This window comes from Artemia sp. Qi Xiang Cuo, chromosome 20, assembly GCF_049724085.1.
Source record: "Artemia sp. Qi Xiang Cuo chromosome 20, ASM4972408v1, whole genome shotgun sequence".
Classification (NCBI taxonomy): domain Eukaryota; kingdom Metazoa; phylum Arthropoda; class Branchiopoda; order Anostraca; family Artemiidae; genus Artemia; species Artemia sp. Qi Xiang Cuo.
Window position 1 is genome coordinate 1,948,290 of NC_142813.1, and position 21,281 is coordinate 1,969,570.

General features: G+C 34.5%; 1 protein-coding gene across 2 annotated transcripts in view; it reads left to right on the forward strand.

The window, feature by feature from the left end:
• The first annotated feature begins 3,778 nt into the window (after nt 1–3,778).
• The window catches only part of LOC148939757 (pre-mRNA-processing factor 40 homolog A-like), a 116,016-nt gene continuing 98,513 nt past the window's right edge, over nt 3,779–21,281 (forward strand). Inside the window, exons 1-3 of one of the 2 annotated variants that reach the window (XM_089106367.1) lie at nt 3,779–3,788; nt 17,448–17,538; nt 20,942–21,059. In XM_089106367.1, the coding sequence (XP_088962493.1) occupies nt 17,456–17,538; nt 20,942–21,059 (201 nt within the window). In that variant the 5' untranslated portion in view covers nt 3,779–3,788; nt 17,448–17,455. Of the gene's footprint in view, nt 3,843–17,447; nt 17,539–20,941; nt 21,060–21,281 lie in introns of both variants that reach the window. The other variant, XM_089106366.1, reaches the window with a different exon arrangement.

Here is a 21,281-nt window from a genome sequence, read left to right on the forward strand (position 1 = left end):
ACGCAGCCTATAGTAATTAATACCGCTGATTATGAGTGCCATCGCTATACAGTTGGGCTCATCGCTGATGACCTTGAAACTTGCAATTTTATTGTTTTCATTCGTCAAAAAAAAAAAGCAAATAAAAAACCGCTCTAATATTCAGGCATTTGGCGAGTAACGGATAGTTCTGCACAGTATACTCATTAGTACATACATGAACTCAGGAATTAACGCACATGACCTTGAAGATAAATATTTTTTCATGCCTAAGTGAAATTACTAGTAATATGAGCAAAAAAAACTGGTATGCTCTTCTGACAGCAGCTGCTAACTATTTCGTGTAATGCACTTATTAGCAAAAAAACATTATAAAGTAATAGCTCAGAATGTGAAACTTATCCATTTGAGTCCGAATTATAGCTAGAAGACCCATTCATACCGTCCCCCCCCCATACCCAAAAAGTAAGTCGCTTGGTCTATTTCCCGCAAATGAAATATTTACGTACATGACCTTGAAGCTAATGCCTATTTGAAATTACTAATACTGAAATTACTAAGTGAATGAAATTACAAAAAAGACTCGAATGCTCTTCTAATAGCAACAGCTAACTATTTCGTGTAATGTACTTATTAACAAGAAAATTTTAAAAGATACTAGCTCAGCATATCAAATTTTTCCATCTGATTCTGAATTATAGATAGAAGAAAATTTAAAAATTATAGAACCAGAAGAATTAATTATAGATCATAGAAGAAGCGTTCAAACATTTCCCACTACAGCCACAAAGTAAATCACAAAGTCTATTTCCCGCACATGGACAATTTTTTGTACAGCCCTTGCACGAGCAGTACTCAGGGGCTACACCATCTTGGAATGCCTTAAGGGTGGACACAACTGGCCTAACCTCATCGTCCTGAAATGTCCAGCCAAACTGTAGGGGATCTAGAAACTGCGGCTTTGGTCGGTTCGCTTGTAAAAAAAATGTCCAACTGGAGGTAAACGTGCTTAGCTTGGCACTCAAAGACGGCGTCAGATGATGGCAAAAATTTAAGCTCCCGCTTTCGAGGGTATAAATGTACTCGCAAGTCATCAAGAGAGGTAAGGAGGTGTGGATCTTTACCGTATGCGGCGACGATGACTTTTTTTGCAAATACAAAGAAAACTTTCTTAAAAAGAAGGATCGATCTTTTACGTTTCTATCTCTTTCACAAGTAAAGCAATCTGTTCCTGCAGTCCCCATTTCTCGACAGCCTTAGCCACCACTCTTTTTCCTTTAGAGAACATAAAACCAACTGTATCATAGCCCGAAAGCGTATGAAGAAGGCAGATTGATAAAACTGGATGGTTTGGCAAATTCCTGCAAAGTTGGTGTGTAGGCACTGAATATTCAGAGAATCGCACAAAAACATTCCGCTTTTCACAATTTGAGTGGTATCCAAAGAATAGCTTATAATGATACAGCAAAAGGACAACAATATCTGTGTCATTTGCATCGACATTCACAATATCGATACCCCTCTTCAAACAGTCCAACGTGTGCAACACAACTCTAGTATCCGCCTCTTCATGGATACAACTCAAACGCTGTTCAAAGTCTGTATCAATACTTCCACTTCTGCTGAGCATCACTACTCTCATCCAGTCTTGAAAGCCTCCAGAGGGGTAGACAGTTAAACCTGCTTGAAGCACATGGACTAAGTTTTCATATTCGTCAAATAAAAGTTCAATCAGTTTTGCCTTTGTATTGTGACGAAGGGGTGGTTGGTCACTGAGTAGGCAGCGGAGGTGGGATTTCAGATACCTAGAAGAGTGTATTTCAACGCCAATATATTCTAAATCCTTATGAGCTTTCAGATATATATATATATATATATATATATATATATATATATATATATATATATATATATATATATATATATATATATATATATATATATATATTGAAATTTAGGGATATTGAAGGAGAGTGATATTGAAATTTAGGTCAAATAAACAAAAAAGTCCAATAATAGGTCAAGCTTAGGACGAACCAGATTTACTTGGAATTTTGATTCTATTTCCTTCAAAATTCAAGAAATTTATTCCTTTCGAAACGTCATTAGATAGGTTATGAAACAATCTATATAGTTTGCTGAAGCAAAGTTTTGAACTGGCGAATAAGTAAGTGATTTACCATTTGACTTTCTATACATTTAAAAGGAATGTATTTAAAAAGAAGAAAATATTTATACAGTTTTTTGGGCTATTAAACTTAAAGCACTAGACTAATTGTTTGAAATATTCATCATTATCACAAAGAAAATAACCGTTTAAATATAGTTTGTTTTCAGCAAAGTAAATAATGACATTTTATCCTTTACCTCACACACATGTGAAGTAATTCTTTTTTGTTTTAATTTTATTCGACTATTCGAGGAAGATTAGGCTAAATTACTCTGTTTAGTGATGCAGCCCATTTTAAGTTTAGTCTAATTGTTCTGTTTAACATTGGTTCAGTTCATAGTAATTTCTTTTTTTTATTTCACTTGTTATACAGCTTTATTCCTGCTTATTTTATGTTTTATTTACAACCTTTTGCTTCAATTGAACCTCCATTTTAGGAAAATTTGTCTTGCAAGTTAAAGACCAGAAGAAAATTCAGCGATTAATAGTTCTTTTTTATTACCACAGCCTATTTATAGCAATACATTTTATTTGTAATGTAATTAAATTCTTCTGTTTATTATAGGTTCGTTTCATTTTAATTTCTGTTGTCTTTTTAAGTTTAGCACTTTTTATCTGCTCCTTTTAAATTTTTATCGTTTTCGACTAGCCGAAACGATATTGTTTATCGTTTTTGACCTTTCTGGAAGATTTGTTTTTTAGGTTAATGAATAAAAGGGAATAAAGCCAAAAAAAGGAAAGTGGAAGTTTTTTTTACCATAAAAAATAAATGACCCGTGCTTCAAATAAATTATTTTACTCATTAACGATCATTTTAAAAATACATGTGAACGGTCTAAGCTTGTCAAAATATTAGTGGAAAAGTCACTATTCACATTTTTTAAACATAACAATTAAAATATTGTGTTTGCGGAAGTAATCTCCCATAATTTCCATAAGACTAGATGCCTCATAGAATTTATAATCGGCCTCATCAGTGAGTTTTTCAACGTCCAAATACTTTACCGCAACCTTTGTAGCTCACGCCATTTTGTGATGCTAATGAAAAACAATGTGGAACTCTTACTTTCAAAAAATTTTGTACAAGTATTTTTAAGGTTTCATTCAGTGACATATATTTCAAACAGACGAGAATACAGGCTAGATTTGAAACTAGCTGTTTGGGTTTTGAACTCTTCAAACATGGTTTTGCTTTAGTGAATTTTTCTTTTGTTAATATGAGCTACACTAAGCATTTTAGAAAAGTTTCATTGATATTTTATGGCATTAACTAGCTTAGTTTGATGTACTGCTACTGACACTTTTCAACCCTCTGTTACTTATATGTAGTTTTTGCAACAGCCTTAAATTTTCATTGAAAAGAAAGAAAACCTGGGTATGTGTTATTTTTCTTGTGTATCTTTTGTAATTGTTACGAAGTGGCTAAGCATGTCCAACACGGTGGTTCGTAAGTCCTGAGAATATAAATTTGGCTTATCCTTTTTAAATTACAAAAAGCAGTTTCCAGCTTGGTGCAAGAGTTTGCTATATCCCGCATTAAAGTCTGATGTAGAGACTGCAGCTAACTGGAAATAGGGATTACACTTTTTTTTTATCTCGGTGTGACGGTGTACTCTTGTTGAAGAAATCGACTTTATTGGTTGGCAATTTTCGAACTTTTATTTAGACAAAACTGTTTGCTATATAAGCGCAGGTAGAAGCTGTGATCTATTAGATAGTCAAAAAGCAGCCTTTTGCTATGCTTTGTATGGTGTCCAATTTTACAAGTTTTTTCATGCAAGAGGCATTTCCTTGCAGGCTAGCCTCTTGTAAAATCCAAAGAGTGCCCTGCTAGACCCTGCCAGGCATTTCAGATTAACAATCTTAGTTAGCCTATACCTAAGTTAGGTAAAATTCTACTTTAGCTACTTTTGACTATCTTGGAAAGGGGTTAGGTTAAGAAAATGAAACTTTCAGGGATGGGTCTACAGGCTAAAGTATGTCCTGGGAAGATATTTTGAAGTATCCACCTCCACTCCTTCTCCCTCTAGAGGGTCCTGACCTTTGATGACCTTTAAAAATATGTGAGTTATAGAAGTGAAACCTTGCAAAATAGATTTTCTGCTTAGCCTAAATGAAGTACAACAAAATTGTTTTTAGCTTCACAACTTTGCTCAATCCCAATTTATAAGGTTTTAAAGATATGCAAATACATTTCCTAAATTTTGGAAATAAACTATTTATATGTCTTAAAATTCTGCTCAAATAACTGAAATTGCATTTTCAGAGCTAAAGCCAGAGAAGAAGAAACTGATAACTGAAAATTAAGGTAAAATGTTGTTTTGTCAAAATTTCAATGTGCATATACCTGTCATGTAGGCAAATTTCAGGACCCTCTAAAGGGAGAAGAAGTGGAGGTAAGTACTTCAAAATACCTTCCCGGGACATACTTTAGCCTGTAGACCCATCCCTGAAAGTCTCATTTTCCTAACCTAACCCCTTCCCAAGATAGCCAAAAGTAGTTAAAGTAGAATTTTACCCTAAGTTATAGGCCTTATTAGGTTATGTTTTAGTTATATTAGGTTATGTTATTTTAGGTTAGGTCATATTAGGTTATTATTAGGTTAGGTTAGTTATATTAGTATTATTATTATTATATTAGGTTAGTATTATTAGGTTACATTAGTTATATTAGGTTAGGTTAGGCTGTACCTAACCTAACCCTGAATTGGCATATATAGGGGGGGGGGGCTGAAATTCATTTCTAATAGAAATGCTTATTATATTTGTAATCAGCATAAAAAAAGGCATCAAATGGTGTATTCACTTTAGTCCTAACTCAATAATATGATTTTGTATTTATTGACCTAGCCTGATGCTAGGACTTGTATAGCCTAGGGCAGAAAACAAGCTAGCCAAGAAAAAAGTAGCATAACTAGGCTAGCCTAGGCCTTGTTCCCTATTCAATGCTTGTACTAAATATGGTAACATTCTAGCTGAGTGGCTTCTTGCCAACTTGAAATATAGTTATGCCAGGCAATTGATATTTTCAGGATTGAATCCAGAATCTAAAAATAACCTGGTAAGTTGTTATCAAGCTAGGCCTACTAGCCTATCTTTACTCTTGTATTTGTAGGCCTAGTGATTATAGGCGATACTAGCCTACATTAATGACAGGTCCAATCAAGGACAGATTACTTATCATAATTCTAACAAAAAAGTTTTTATAGCCTATAAGCAAAGGTAAAAGGCTCAAAACATTTCTCTTGTGTCTCACTTGAGCAGTAGCCTAAAACTAGCCTACTTACTTTGGTAAATTTCTACCAAATCATATTATTGAGTTAGGAATAAAGTGAATACACCATTTGATGCCTTTTTTTATGCTGATTACAAATATAGTAATCATTTCTATTGGAAATGAATTTCAGCCCCCTCCCTTATATATGCCAATTCAGGGCTAGGTTAGGTTAGGTTGTAGAAATATATACCCTGAATTGGCATATATAGGGGGAAAGGGGCTGAAATTCATTTCTGATAGAAATGATTACTATATAAGACTTCGAATCAAGCTCCAAGCTATTGGGGTGAGTGGCGGTGTGGTTGAGTGGGTGATGCAGTTCTTAACAGATAGGAAACAGACGGTTAAAGTATTTGGCGAGGATGGAAGGACGTTTTTCTCCGAGGTGGCCGCTGTTGGAAGTGGTGTCCCCCAGGGCACGATTTTGGGTCCGACTTTATTTAATATATATATAAATGACGTGCCAAAAATCCTAAATAACAAAGTAAGCCTCTACGCTGATGACTCGAAACTTATCGGTCGTGCAGACACAGCAAAGAATATTAAGTCGATCCAACTGGACCTCGATACATTTACTCACTGGACTAATATTTGGAGGCTTGAATTCAACGCATCAAAATGCAAGACTCTCCACCTTGGGAAGAAAAACCCACACACTCAGTACCGTATGGGTTGTAGGGATGGGTCCTAATATGCCATTTCCAGCAGCTATGGAGAGAAAGATCTTGGTGTCCTGGTAGACGACGAATTGAAATTTCATATTCATGCACAAGCAACTATTGTAAAGGCTAATCAGACTCTTGGCTTAATCAAAAGAACGTTCACTAGCAGATCTCCAACTGTTATGACCAAGCTATACAAGAGTCTAGTTCGACCAAGGCTAGAGTTTGGAATATGTATCGCATGCCCAATCAATAAGACAGACCAAGCAGCTCTAGAATCAGTCCAGAGGAGGGCAACGAAATGTATTAGAGACCTCTATGATGTCCCTTATCCATCCCGTCTCCGTAAGCTTAGAATACCATCTCTAACATATTGTCGCAAACAAGGCAATGTGATAACAGCATACAAGCTCCTAAATGCTGAGGATACCATTCCTGGCCTTTTCCAACCGGACAATTCAAACAGAACTCGTGGTCATTCTCAAAAGCAATTCCGAAAACGAGCCAACACCAGACTAAGAAACAAGTTCTTCTCAAATAGAGTTGTCAGCTTGTGGAACTCCCTTAGTGAAAAAACAGTAACCTCTACCAGCGTGGATGCGTTTAAGTCATCAGTGGATAGAGAGTGGCTCAACAAACCGTGGTGCACCATTTGGGACGCCACAGATGATGATTAACTATCATCACTGAAGCTGGCGGACACAGGATTCGTCCTATCGCTAGCAAGTGCGATTTAAGGTAATTTAAGGTAATATTTGTAATCAGCATAAAAAAAGGCATCAAGTGGTATATTCACTTTATACATAAGTCAATAATATGATTTGGTAGAAATTTACCCTTACTTTCATGACACAAAGATTGCCAGTAAATATATACCAAATCATATCATTGAGTTTCAAATAAAGTGAATATACCATTTGATGCCTTTTTTTGTGCTGATTACAAATATAACAACTATTTCTATCATAATTGAGTTCTAGCTGCCCTATATTTGTCAATTCAGTATATATTTTTGCACTTATGGGGGTGGGGGTTAGGTTAGGCTAGGGGGGCTGAAAATCATTTCCAATAGAAATGATTATCATGTTTGTAATCAGCATAAAAAAGGCATCAAATGGTGTAGGCCTATTCACTTTATTCCTAACTCAATAATATGATTTGGTATATATTTACCAGATTGCCAAAGGTTACCAAATGTTAGTGCAGAAAGGAAAGAAAGGTATACATTTGTCTTCTCACATTTGTCCCCTTTGATTTCTTTTTGGGGATGAAAAGGGTCATTGTAGGGTAAAAGACCTCATTTTGGGGAAAACCTCTTTTCTTTGGCATTTTGGAAAAATAGCAATGGGTTTTTGGATTGCCCCTTTTTTACTACAGTATGACACAATGCAAGTGTAGACCCAATCATCTCTCACTAGAGCCAGCCTAGTGGGAGTAATTTGTCATCATAAATCCAATGTGTGGTTTCTGTTTTGACAAGCAAGTGAAATGAAAAAAAATGTATGTTTAAAATTTGTGATTTATAGAATAAAAATCAAGAAATAAAAGTTAGATTTTTAGAATCAGAAGACAATCAGCTTTCTATTTATATGTGAATAATACTGAAACACTAAAAAGATATTTACATCAAAATAGGGTAATTGGTATTTCCACAAAGAGGTCTTTCTAGGTAAGTCAATAAACTAATCATTTTCAGTGAATGATCTTAAATAGTTTTAATAATAGACATGTTGTTGTATAGCTTGGATTTTTAGCTATTCATTGGCCTATACAAACCTTTTCAACTCTAATTTGATAACAATATATGAGGTTTTAAGTTTTACATAATTTTGCTCAATTAGATACTAGTCTTTTACCCTAGTTAGCCTACTTCAAAACACATATCCAGAGGATCAATTCTTGAAATTTTCATTTGCCTAAATTACTAAAATTCTAGACAAGCTACTTTTTGCTGTCTTGAAAAGTTGTTGGTTAGAAAAAAATCTTTCAGTCCTTCACTAATAAATAAAGGGTCTTAGAAATTTGCCTACTTGACAGGTCTATAGGGTGAACTGAGGTAAATCTGACACAGGGGTAACTCCTGTTACCCCTGCTGTTAGTCTTGAAAGTCCTCTGGAACTGCCCAATTATGTTGAGCAGAGTATAGCAAATTTGCAGAAGGTCATGAAAAAATAGGGCATGGGGCTTACCAAACAATAGTTCCTAAACACCATGAAAAATATATCAGTGAGAGCAAAATCAGTACTAATTTCACAAAGAATTGGTCAGGTGAAGACTGGTGGTTTGGGTTTAAGAAAAGAAACAACATCTTGCTTAAGGAGTATAATGTTTGGTAGATAAATCTTTATTTAAAACCCAGGCACCTAATAAAGAATACTGTCCCCTCTGATTGTATAACATACTGATTATATATTATATAACATAACTGATTATTTGCAGTATTCACTGTGGTTGTAACTCTAGTTAAATTCCAAGTCTCTGATGTCTTTGTCTCAATATGTCATTTTAACTTGGCTGGATCAAACTTGGCCTTGTTAATCAAGTTGCAGTTCTCTCTTTAGGTAAAACATCACCTGGGTGTACTTGTTGCCAGTTCACAAGCTTCTGCTCATAGGAATGTTAGTACAACTTGAAAAAAATTTCATTTTATCATAATCCTGATAGCCTTAAAACTGCTGGTGCAAAAAAATCACCAGCAAATCAGCCAACTGGTGGCAATGGGTGTGATAATGCACCTATTCCCATATGTAATAGTGCACCACATGAGAAACTGCCACTTGGGGGCAGTTAATTTCTTGGGGAAAAAATTTCTTAGTAATTTTCTTGGGGAAAAACACTTGGAATTCACAACTACCCATTAAAGACCATCCAGATACATATTTTTCAGCTACTAAAAAAAAGATGGAATGCAGCAGACCTATTCTATAGCTGGTTTAAATATGTTTTCCTGCCTCAGGTGAAATAAAAATCCCTTCTTGTTATTGATGGTCATGGAACCCATTTATTCTTTGCATTTGTGGAGCTTCCTTCAGAAAAGAATGTTACTATCCTCAAGTCACCAGCCCATGCATTCCATGTTCTGTAGCCCCTTGACAGGGTTATTTTCAAAGTGCTAAAATCTTCCTATGAGCAGAAGCTTGTGAACTGGCAACAAGTACACCCAGGTGATGTCTTACCTAAAGAGAGAACTGCAACATGATTAACAAGGCCAAGTTTGATCCAGCCAAGTTAAAATGACATATTGAGACAAAGACATCAGAGACTTGGAATTTAACTAGAGTTACAACCACAGTGAATACTGCAACTAATCAGTTCAATGTTATCTAATCAGTTATGTTGTATAATATATAATCAGTTCAATGTAGTCCAATAATGATTCAAAAGCATGAGAAATCATTTGAAGAACTTCTCTTGGACTCAGCCCAGTGCCCTTTTCTTGATGCTTCAGCACCATGGACATCTGGTAGGCAGAGAATTGAACAAATATAGAAAGAGAAAAAAGAAAAGCTCAAGAACAAAAAAGAGAATATGCTCAAGCCAAAACCAGAAAAGATAAAGAAAGATGATCTTTCCAGTGAATACTCTGATGTTTCAGTGGGTTCCAAAACTGACCATATGGACATCTATATTGCTGTTGAGAAGCTAAGAGGAGGAAAAGAAGCTAAATGAGTACTATGCTGTAGCACACATTAGCAAATATGATCAGCAAGGCTTGTATATTGGAAGGGTGCCTAATATTCCTGACAAAATTCTTGTTTGCATAAAATATCTTTGTTTTCCAAGCCTAGCCAACTATTCATATGACTGGCCCAAAAAGATGAAACTGAAGAAGTGGAAGAATGCATCTTTGGTAGACCATTGGAGGTTTTTGGAGCTGGTCCCTTCACTCTACCATCATTCCAAATTTGACATACTATCAGCATTTGTATGAGAAGCACACTAGGGCCTGCAAGTGATCAAAAGTTTGCATTCTCAACTCCTTCTGATACTAGTTGAAATTACTTTTTTTGATAAAAATCCCTTTTTTTTTTCAACTAAAAATAAAATACTTTTTTTCTCCAATACCAATTGACATCATGATTTTTTCCCTATTATTTGAAGTATGGTGTTACCTTTTTTGTAATTACAATAAAAACTGGAAAAAATGCCATTCTCAGATACTTCTTCTATGTACAGGGTAAACCATCAGATTTACCCCATAGTAAGCATAAAACCTGTGTTCCATTGTTAGGCATGAAACTATTAACAAGAGATTTTGTTTTGCATGATATTTCTGTACAAATAAATATCCTCTATCATGTTTTAGGGTGACACAATTTTTATCTCTGCAAGCATAGGATTCACCTTGGGGTGTCAGATTTACCCCAGACTATGGGAGAAGTTTGACCTCCCTAAGATGGACCTAAGATGGTCTACTTTGGTGAAGTAACCCATGGAAACAACAAAACTTGCAAACTTTCTGGATTTTAAAGAATACTAGCATGACCAAGAGCAATGTCAAATTTTTTTTATTGTACCAGCAACTTCAAAACCATTTTGGGACCAAATTAAGCTGAAAAACACAATAAGGGGTTGGATTTATCCAAGTTCACCCTACCAATTTGAATTTTGACAAAACAACATTAAACCTCTATTTTCAATTTCTCTGGTTTTACTTTTGAAAATGCTTTTTCTGTTATTTGATTTGAATTTTAAGCCATATCAATGGATTTTTTCTAAATTTAGGAAATGTGTTTGCAGATCTTTGAAACCTCATTAATTTGGGATTGAGCAAAGTTGTGAAGCTGAAAATACTTTTCTAGTACTTTGTTTAAGCATAAGATATATTTTGGAAGATTTCACTTTATAAAACCAAGATTTCTTAATGCCATCAAAGATCAGTGCCTTTTAGGGAGAGGAGGAGTAGAGGTAGGTACTTCAAAATACCTTCTTGGGACATATTCTGGTATGTAGATTCATCCCTGAAAGTTTCATTTTCCTAACCTAAACACTTCCCAGTATATCACAAAGTAGCTTGTCTAGAATTTTACCACTAAATCAGCTAGGCTACTTTCCAAGATAGACAAAAGCCCCTTTTCTATAATTTGGTCAACTATAAAAACCAGTGCTGTTACAAACTGTACTCCCCCCTCATCACTAATTAAGACATGGACATTTTTAGTAATTCTTGTTGGTAATACTTTTCGGTTTGTATTATTATCTGTTCATATTTGTCATCAACTGCTGTTTTGCATTGCCAACTTGAAAATAAAACAGCTAAATTTTGTTTAGAAGAAGGCTTGTTTAAGATAATGACTGCACTGGACCCTGTGAGATAATCATCACACAGGGAAAATAGTATCAGTGTAGCTTTTCCAATATCCAGAAGGAAACACTATAAAATTCTGGAAACCATTTTAAAATACTTATTTTTATCATTCTCAAATGTAGAGAATTAAATTTTACCCCCCCTCCCCCCTAGTGAACAGCCTAAATTGTAAATTTACTCTGTGACTTTTCAATAGTATGACTCTTTTCTTCTGGTTGCTTATTCATTGTTTGATGTTATCAAACAGTTTGTGGCAACAAATTTTAAGTAAGGAGTGACCCAGCTCAATAGTAACCAAAACTATAAAAAAAAAACGGAATACTGATACCAATAGATACATCAAAAGAAATAAGATTTTAATGCTGATTTCAAATATATAAGTTTCATGAAGTTTGGTCTTACCCATCCAAACTTAAGTGCCTGAGAAAAATTTGCCTTATATTTAAAAAAAGGGGGAAACAACCCCTAAATGTCATAGAACTTTACTGAAAATCACACAATCAGATTCAGTGTGTCCAAAAACCCTACTATAGAAGTTTCAAGCTTCTATCTGCAAAAGTGTGGAATTTTGTATTTTTCACCAGAAGAAAGATCACAGATGCATGTTTATTTATTTTTTTATTTTTTTCCAGGGGTGATCATATCAATCAAATAGTCCTAGAATATTGTGAGAGGGCTCATTCGAATGGAAATTAAAAGTTGTATTGCCCTTTTTGAGTGACCAAAAAAATTGGAAGGCAACTTGGCCCCCTTCCATGCTCATTTCTTCCCAAAGTCACTCAATCAAAATTTTGAGATAACCATTTTGTTCAGCATAGTCGAAAGTTTAATTAATATGTCTTTGAGGATGACTTAATCCCCCAAACTTCCTGGGGGAAGGGCTGCAAGTTATAAACTTTGCCCATTGCTTACATATAGTTTTGTTTATTGGGAAATATACAGCCACTTTCAGGAGGAATTTTTCCTGGTAGAGGGGGGGGGGAGGTGGCTTGGAGTAGGGGTTATGGGGGGTGAATCTTTCCTTGGAGGATGTTTCCTTGGGGGAAGGGACATTCCTATGAAGGGGGTGCCAGATTTCCCAGCATTATTTAAAAAACGATCAGAAATTAAATAAAAAAACAAGTTTTTTTCAACTGAAAATAAGGAGAACATTAAAACAAACAGAAATGATTACGTTTGTGAAGGGGTTCACCCCCTAGTCAATATCTTGCTCTTTATGCTAGAGTTCGTTTAGTACTTTCTAAAGAGCTATCTATTCTAATTAACTGGCCTTTGTGATTCAGGGGTTTGTGATTCAAACAAAATTTGAACTTTAGCATAAACAGCTAAGAATTGACTAGGGTGCAAAATGTACATAATAAAAACATACAAATATATAAATTCGTAACGTAAGTTAATTCATAAGTTACGTCAGAACAAAATTTCTAGAAAGCCATTTAGCCAAAAGAAAGAAAATTAATATGCAAATTTCATTTTAGTTATTCATGTACAGTGAGCCAAAATCAAAGCTGCATTAATTCAAAAACATTAAGAAATTAAATAAAAAAACAATTTTTTTTAACTGAAAGTAAGGAGTGACATTAAAACTTAAAATGAACAGAAATTATTCCATATATGAAAGGGGTTGTCCCCTCCTCAATGCATCACTCTTTACGCTAAAGTTTGATTGTGTCTTACAACTTTATATTTTAAAACAATAAAAAACTTTAGTGTAAAGAGCAAGGCATTGAGGAGGGGACAACCCTTCAAATATGGAATAATTTCTGTTCGTTTTAAGTTTTAATGTCACTCCTTATTTTCAGTTAAAAAAACTTGTTTTTTTTTATTTAATTAATAAGAAAAGAAGAGTTTGGGCTATAGGCCTACATTTGTCCATTGTGTTTGTGTGGGTGTGTGTGTGTGTAAAATTATAGAACTGTTTTTTTGTTAGTGTCTTTCAGCTTAATGTAAGACAAGACAAAGAGAAATGACAGAATAGATGAATTATATATAATTTGTGCCATATATTTGCATATTATGGGTGGGGGTAAAGTATTTAGACAGTGTGAAGTTAGAAAATAATTCTAACTACATAATATGCAGAATAATTGTATCTAACACATTAGGCATGCAGACTCACTATAAATTGTATCAATGCTGACTTAGTTGACACATTTCAAATTGTCAAAAGTGTTGATAATTTATCTTGTTGTAATATCTTTCAGTTCAGCCATTATTCACCCACACAGCAGAACTAATTGAAATTGTACCAGAAAAGGGTTTCAAAAAAGGTTGGACAAGGTTTTTTTTTGTAAATCTGCCCATTAAATAATGAAACATGTTGCCTGACCATGTTGTTTCAAGAAATACGCTTAATATGGCTAAAGTGACCCAATCCTTTATTTATAGAGAGCTCCTAGCCCAAGTTCAGCCAGTCCTTGGTCCATTTCAGTACGGCTGCTTGATAGGGAGTAGTATGATGCATTATCTATTACGTCTTTACCACCTGATTACTGAGTGGTTGGACAAAGGCAGTAGCCTTGTTGACCTGTTTTTAGTTGATTATCATAAGGCATTTGACTTGATCCGCCATTATACAGCAGCAAATAACCTAAAAAAGATGGGCACTAGGAAGCGTGTTTTGTTCTTAGTTGTTGACTTTCTGCATAACTGCTACCAATGTGTCTATGCCCTCTTCCCAAGAGACTTAAACTCTGAGTGGGCTGAACTGACATGTGGCGCGCTGCAAGGCACTAAGCTGGCAGCCCTTTTGTTTTTAACAGTAAGTAACTTATAGTAAGTAACAGTAAGTAACTTAGTAACAGTAAGTAGTTTAACTGTAACTTTGGCAAAAATCAGCAGTTTAGTGGTTTGTTGCCTAATAGAAGAAATAGAAGAAATATATTACTTCTATCTTACTACCACACCACACCACAAAATCCCACAATCCCACAAATTTACACCACAAAATCCCACTATCAGCCAAGAGCCTAGCCAACTATACCTGCACACAGAGCATAGAAATCGACATCTATCATTTTATATTTGAACTCCTAGAGTCGAAAGATCTGCTGAAAGATATCTGAATATATCTAATAAATATGAGGCAATCAAGCCAGTAGCTCTGTAGCCCACAGAGTGAAGCAAAAGGAAAAGGGCTAAATAGTTATACTGAAAAGCCCGCCTGCTGTTAAATAGAAGAAGGAAGACTACCTCAAATAAAGATATTCTCAAAGCAATGTAATATAAAACACTAAGGCAGAAGTTTGGAATAGCACACCTCCATCTGTTTAGAGTGTTTCTCATTGCTTTAATTCACTGCTCTTTACATTCGTTTAATAGAAACATTTAAAAAATTAATATCTGAAAAAAAAAATCCAGAATCTTGCTTTATAATTATTATTCAACTAATTAGAATTTAAAAGCTACTTTTTGCTTCCACAAAAAAAACCTGAAATGGCACTTGCCAGCGAATTTGCCAGCATTTCCTGTATTTGCCAATCAGTGAAGATTCTGTGCTGACTGATCAGGTGAGTCCCAAAATAATTGCCAAGGCCTCTTGCACCATTGCTTGTCAACTGATGATTTGTATACTGATGATGATTTATATTAAGATTCTTGTATTGCATTTCTAGCAACAAGTATTTGCTGCCCATCTTATTAGTAAGGTAGTAAGTATTGTCCCACCAATTCTGTTTGGTAATACAAAACTGAAGTTGTTAGGCAAGGATTAACCTAATGTAGAAAAAGAATTTCCGGGTGTTGTTCACCCCCCCTCCCCCCCTCCCCCCCCAAAAAAAAATAGGGGCAGCAGAATTCAGTGAAATGTTGCTTTTGCATCTCAGTTGGTAACAAGGAGACACTGAGTTAATAACTTACAGGATATTCAGCGTCATTAGGGAAACATTCTTTTTTAAGCACCCTAGATGGTCATCAATTAGTTGTAAAATTTATCGGTAAAGTCAATTCTATGAGTTATGTTTATAAAAATGTTCTCTCCAAAATTGATCCAGACCATTTTCACAGATATTTAAAGTTTACATGACTTTCTGGGAGTGATTTCCTGTTATCTATAGCTTGTACACTCCAAAAATTGACCTTAGATCAATCTATTGCTACAGGTTTGAACACTTTCAGGGTGTCCTCTTGTGAAAGGTGTTTTTGGAAAGACGGTTTCTTCTTAAAATTAGACAGACAAATACTTTTGGAAAGACAGTTTCTCCAGGTTGTGCTTTGCTTTGTACAGTTTTATCTCGTCTCCTCTCATTTGTCTATATTTCAGGGTGGGTATGTTCAGTTTGGAGAGTTGTTCTTCAAACCTAGTCTAAACCTATGTTGATTGCATTTTTAAGTCAAGTAGATCCTGTTATATCCCCCTTGTGCATTAACAACAAAAAGGCTTCAATCCCTTAAAACATGATTCATTATTTAGAGTTCTTTTTCTTCTTTACATGCATATTTTTCAACTAGATATTTCTTTTATCTTAGCCATTGAAAATTTAGATACAATAGTGCTGCAAACTCAATCTTTGAACCCTTTCTTTTACCTTAAACATTACATTCATAAAAGCTTTTCAATAGCACAGAACCCATATTTGCAGACTTTGCAGTCATGAATATCAAAACCTATATATCAACATGTTGAAAGAACTATGTAAAGTTAATAGAAAAAAGTATATTCTTATCAGCATAGTATGTCACAGCTATGTGGACAATATTAATATACTTTCAGCACATGGGCTATGAGTAGCTGGGCTATATATATTAAATAGAGCAATCATGCTTACCTGAAGTAGTCTTTGAAGAAAGGATCCATGGTGGAAGACCTGGGATATGAAGATTAATCACAAATATGCTAAGGAGATGCTCCTAGTGTAACCACAAAGGTTATCCAGGACATATGTAAGTCTGTCACCTTTTGAGCAGTCTGAAAAGAGTGGGGAATTCTTTCTTCCCTTTTCTGTGCTGATATGATAACAAATTAGTTTTATATGGTTAATTTCTACATAGATTAGCTATTTGAGGAAAATATAATTAAAATGAATACCTAATTAATACAATATGTCCTAACATTATTCATTTGTATCTTCATAAGATTTGGCTCAATTTTTGAAATACTGAAATTTATTGTAGTTTAAAAAAAACTTATTGTTCATCTTTAAATATCAGAAATCATTATCAAGAAGGAGTTGCCATTCTTAATCTATTCTGGTGTGAATGTTATACTTATTTTTGCCCTACTTTATTTGTACTTTGTTATAAATTTTATTACATCTATCTATTGAAATTAAATTATTAATTTGGGCAAATTATAAAATGTAGCTCAGAAAATTTCAGGATCATATCATAAAATTAAAGGCTTCAGAAAAAAATTATTAGCTAACCCTGTACTAGAGTTTCTCTTGTGGCCTTAATTATTTTATCAACTTCAACCGTTAATTTTTCCTAGTATTTTTGTGTTCTCTTCATGAGTATTGGGGCCCACAAGTACAACTCTTATTAGGGAGGTGGAGGGGAACAGAGGCTGTATTCGGGGGGAGTGGTAAAGGGGGTACTTGCCCAAGGCAAAGAAATTTTAGAGGCATAAAGTCTCAAATAAATAATCTAATAGTTAAAATGATATTGAAATTTCATTTTCATTAAAATAAAGTAAGGGTGCAGTTGGCAGTAAGCATAAGCAAACTGAATCTGAAATTTTCATTTTTCTAGTATCATCAAAATAAAAGTGGACCACATCAAAATAGACCACATTGGATTAATTTTAACATTTTTATTATGTTTTTTGTATTTAAATTTTGCTAATAAATGAAAATTTTGTTAAAATTTGGCCAGAAATTTTTTAGGAGACAGGGAGGAGGGGGGCTACAAGATTTTGCCCTTAGCGTAACTCAGGCCAGAACCGCCACTGGAGGGGAATCAGGCTTTTTATATTGGGGAGGGTATTATAAAGAAAAAGTGCAACCATGTTTGGGGAAATTCTTCTCTGGGATGTAGCTGTGCTTGTGAAATGCAGATTAGGTGTTCCATTTCTGTGAAAGTTGCTTTTCTGTTTATCTTACCTTTTATTTTCAGGCATTAAAATGGCTTATAAGGCCCAGCCTGGAAGCAAGCCCCCTTCAGAAGCTGGTGTTATATCTGCTGCTCCTAAAAAAGCTGGAACTGGGTAATGGTTTTTTGTTACAAATTCTTTCCTCATTAACAGGAGATGTCAGTTGTTATTATTTTAGTAGTGGCTATACCTTTAATCTCAGGTCAGGTACTTGTAGATTTCTTGCAAGAATCATATGTATTAGCAGACAAATTGGCTGAGTGACTAGTGACCACAAAAGAAACAAAATGAAAATACTGGAAAGCACATACAATTTTTTGATAAGAGAATAAAAAAAGCAAGGAAAAATGTTTTTGTATCAGTAATAGTAAAAGTCTCAGTATTTCTACTTCATGTTCAGAAGCTATTATCAAGGGGAAAAGGCTAAAAACTTAGTTTAAAACAACATAAAGAAAGGGCAAGAAAAAAACAACAACAAAAACTACAAAAGATTATGAAAAACTCATATCTAAATAAAGTCCAACATAATATTTCAATCAATTGAATTTCAATTTATGGTATTTCAATCAGTAGGAATAAATTGGCCGTGTGACCAATCCCCATAATAGAAGCAAAATGAAAATATTTGGAAGCAGATAAATAATTTTTTGATAAGAGTGAAAAAGCAAGAAAAATATTTTAGTATCAATAATAGTAAAGTCTGAATATTTCTAGCTCATATTCAGAAGCTTTTATCAAGAGGAAGAGACTAAAAATCTAGTTTAAACCAACATAAAAAAAAGTGTAAGAAGAACATAAAAAAAACTATAGAAACAATATGAAAACTCACATGTAAATAAAGTCCAATATTAGACTTTTAATAAATGTCTGCTATCATAACTATCTGCCTACGCGCTGTCTAGTTACACTGCACACGGAAAGGCGTTTTGCTATAAGAAACTCTTTGTACAACATAGAAACTGGGCAATATTGCTTTATTCTGTATTATCCTTATATTATCATCAGCTTGTGTACAAATATCATTCTTGTTGCTTGAGTACTTACATAGCCACGTCAATGTCTGCACTTAGTGAATCTGAATTTGAGGCCTTTCTCACTGATAGTCCAGATTCTTGAAACAAGGTTCAGAATTATCAGTGATCAAGTATCTTTCTCATTTCTTGAATTTTGACATCCCTGTATCCTGCAGCCTGCAGCTATGAAAAACAGCTACCTAACCTGCAGCTACTGAATCTGGTTTTGAGCAAGTGATCTGCAGTCAGAAACTTAAGGTCTTTTCTGCTGACAGACTTGATTCTTGAACAAGACTGCAAAATCCATAAACCCAAAATCAAACTAGGCAAAGTTGACAGTTTTTTTTTTCAGGAAACATATCAAATTTACAATATAGATTATGAACTCACAGTCCTAATAGTCAGTGGAAATGCGTTTTTTACGGTCCAGTTAGTTAGTGAAACAGCATGTAGACAATTAAGACAGAGCTGGAGTTAGGTTATTTATCAGCAGATGAGGGGGTTAATGTAGACTTTGCGCCTCCTGCCACACCTGCAATACTGTAAATATTACAATTTTTGTGCAAAATCTTACAACTTATGCTTGTTTTGCTGCCCCCCCCCCGGGCGCTTGCCCCCTCTAGACGCCCCCAAGAACGTCTGGTAAAAAAGTAAGTAAAACGTTTTTACTCTGACTTTGCTATTTAAAAATTGTTCTGAAGTGACAGTGGAACCGAATTTCACGATCTAGATTGTCGGGGAATGGCATCCATTTAATCCAGATTATGAGCTTAGATAACAGTTTTTAAGTAGGAAATGTCTATAGTCTGACTTTTCTATTTAAAAATATTTTAAAGTGACTTTCAAAGTCAGGTCTAAGGTTGAAATAAACATATTTTGAAACATGCAGATCTGTATATGCATTTATTGCTGTAGTCAACTATCAGAAAGTTAGTTGCTGATAGAAATACACTAGCTGCGAGCTTGTACCTTCACGGATGAAGGCAGACAATGTAGAGTCACTAACACCCTCGCAGAGTGCAAGGTGTAGTTCTTTAGCTGAGAAAGTTGAGCATGAGCTAAGTCTTTCTCTTAGCTACAACTACCTTGAGATTGAAGGCTGCTGCAACATGGTCTATTTAACGAAAACCTTTCCAAAAGTCTATGGCACTAGGAGTGACAAAACTCTGAACCTGTTCAACTCACATTAAAAGCTGTCCTGCATGTGCCGGCAATTTTAATGAATACAGCTTATGTAAGTTGAAAAAAAGAAATTGATTAAAGTAAAGATTAAATTTCACCCTCAATATGTATCATTCTTGTTTCTCTCTATACCTTTTCTTATTATCCTTTACATATTCTTATCCTTTTTCTTATTATTTCTATTATCTTTTCCTATTATACCTTTTCTGAATATCATTAGTTGTCCTAAAAATCAATTTTCTTACGCTGGTAATGGCAACTGCCTAGTTTTGCTTGAAATAACTCCTTTCTCTTTCTGTCTCATAAATGTAAGTTTTGTCAGTTGCCAATGTTATTGCCTGCCAGTGATTGAAGTGGCCACTATTTTGAACGTGTCACTTCAATTTAATCGGATTTTATTAAAACAAATAGAAATAAATAAACATATAAACTTCTCTATGCAAAAAACGCACGTCGAGTCCCTTAAGAAAAATAACAATTCCTCCTAATCACGCTTTACGACTCTCGCTTTACTTTTCAACACAACCACATCCCATCCATACAATTCATTATCTAAGAAATTTCCCCCTTCCTCTCCGAAAGCATAGCTACCGTAACCTTACAAAATAATAATGAATGAATAAAATAAAAATAAACCGATATACTATAAATAAACCGATATAAACAAAAAATAAACCGATATAAAACCATAAAACTGAAACCATATTTGGTGACGAATTCTCATAATGTATACATTTTGTTTTATTCCTAAAATTTTACAGAAAAAAATTATTCGAGTGTTGGATAAGGAGGAGGTGGAAAAAATCATGCTTTCTATTATCCATGAATATAATGTACATTAGGTAAGTATATTATCATCAGTCATCAATCACTAAAAAAAGGTTGGGGGTAATGCCTGTGCACAGGGAGGGGGGGAGGGGAGTTCCATAAGATTGGCTTTCACCCTGGATAACTATAAGTAAAAGATATGCTTTCTTTGTATTTTAAATCCATCACGCCTATAGACGCAAAGGGAGGGTGGGGGAAATATTTCTACATAGGGTGCGGTCACTAAGGTTGGATCGGGGATCTCTCCCACAGGAAAATTAAGATTGAAAAAAAAATGCACTTCGCTTGTATTTTTATCCTTTGGACTACTTGAGTGTAAATAAAATAAAGGGTGAACATTGTTTTTAAGAAAAAGGTTGATACCAGTTGGTCTAATGCGTACTTTTAGTGCGTCTTTCAAAACGCTTTTTTGCCAGCTTCTTCACCATTATGTTAAAAACTCTTTCTCATAGAAAGTTAGTTTCTAAGTTTATAAATTAATTTGAATTTTCTAGGTCAAATAAATCAGTATGGACAGAGCACAAGTCTCCAGAAGGGAAGGTCTATTATTACAATACAGAAACAAAAGAATCATCTTGGGAAAAGCCAGATGACTTGAAAACAACAGCTGAGGTACTTTATTATGTTGTTTATGAATTGTAGAGCTTTTGGTAGTGTTGATTATCCAGGGAAAAAAGTATTCTAGAGTTTTTAGAGGCTAAATAGTAAATAAATAGAATGGGTAAATTCTGGGTCTAGAGAAGGACCTGTACAGAAGGAAACATGTTAGGAAACCAACTAGTTCTTGATACTATGCGGAATAATTGCAGGCCTCCCACTGGGTTCGTAATAATG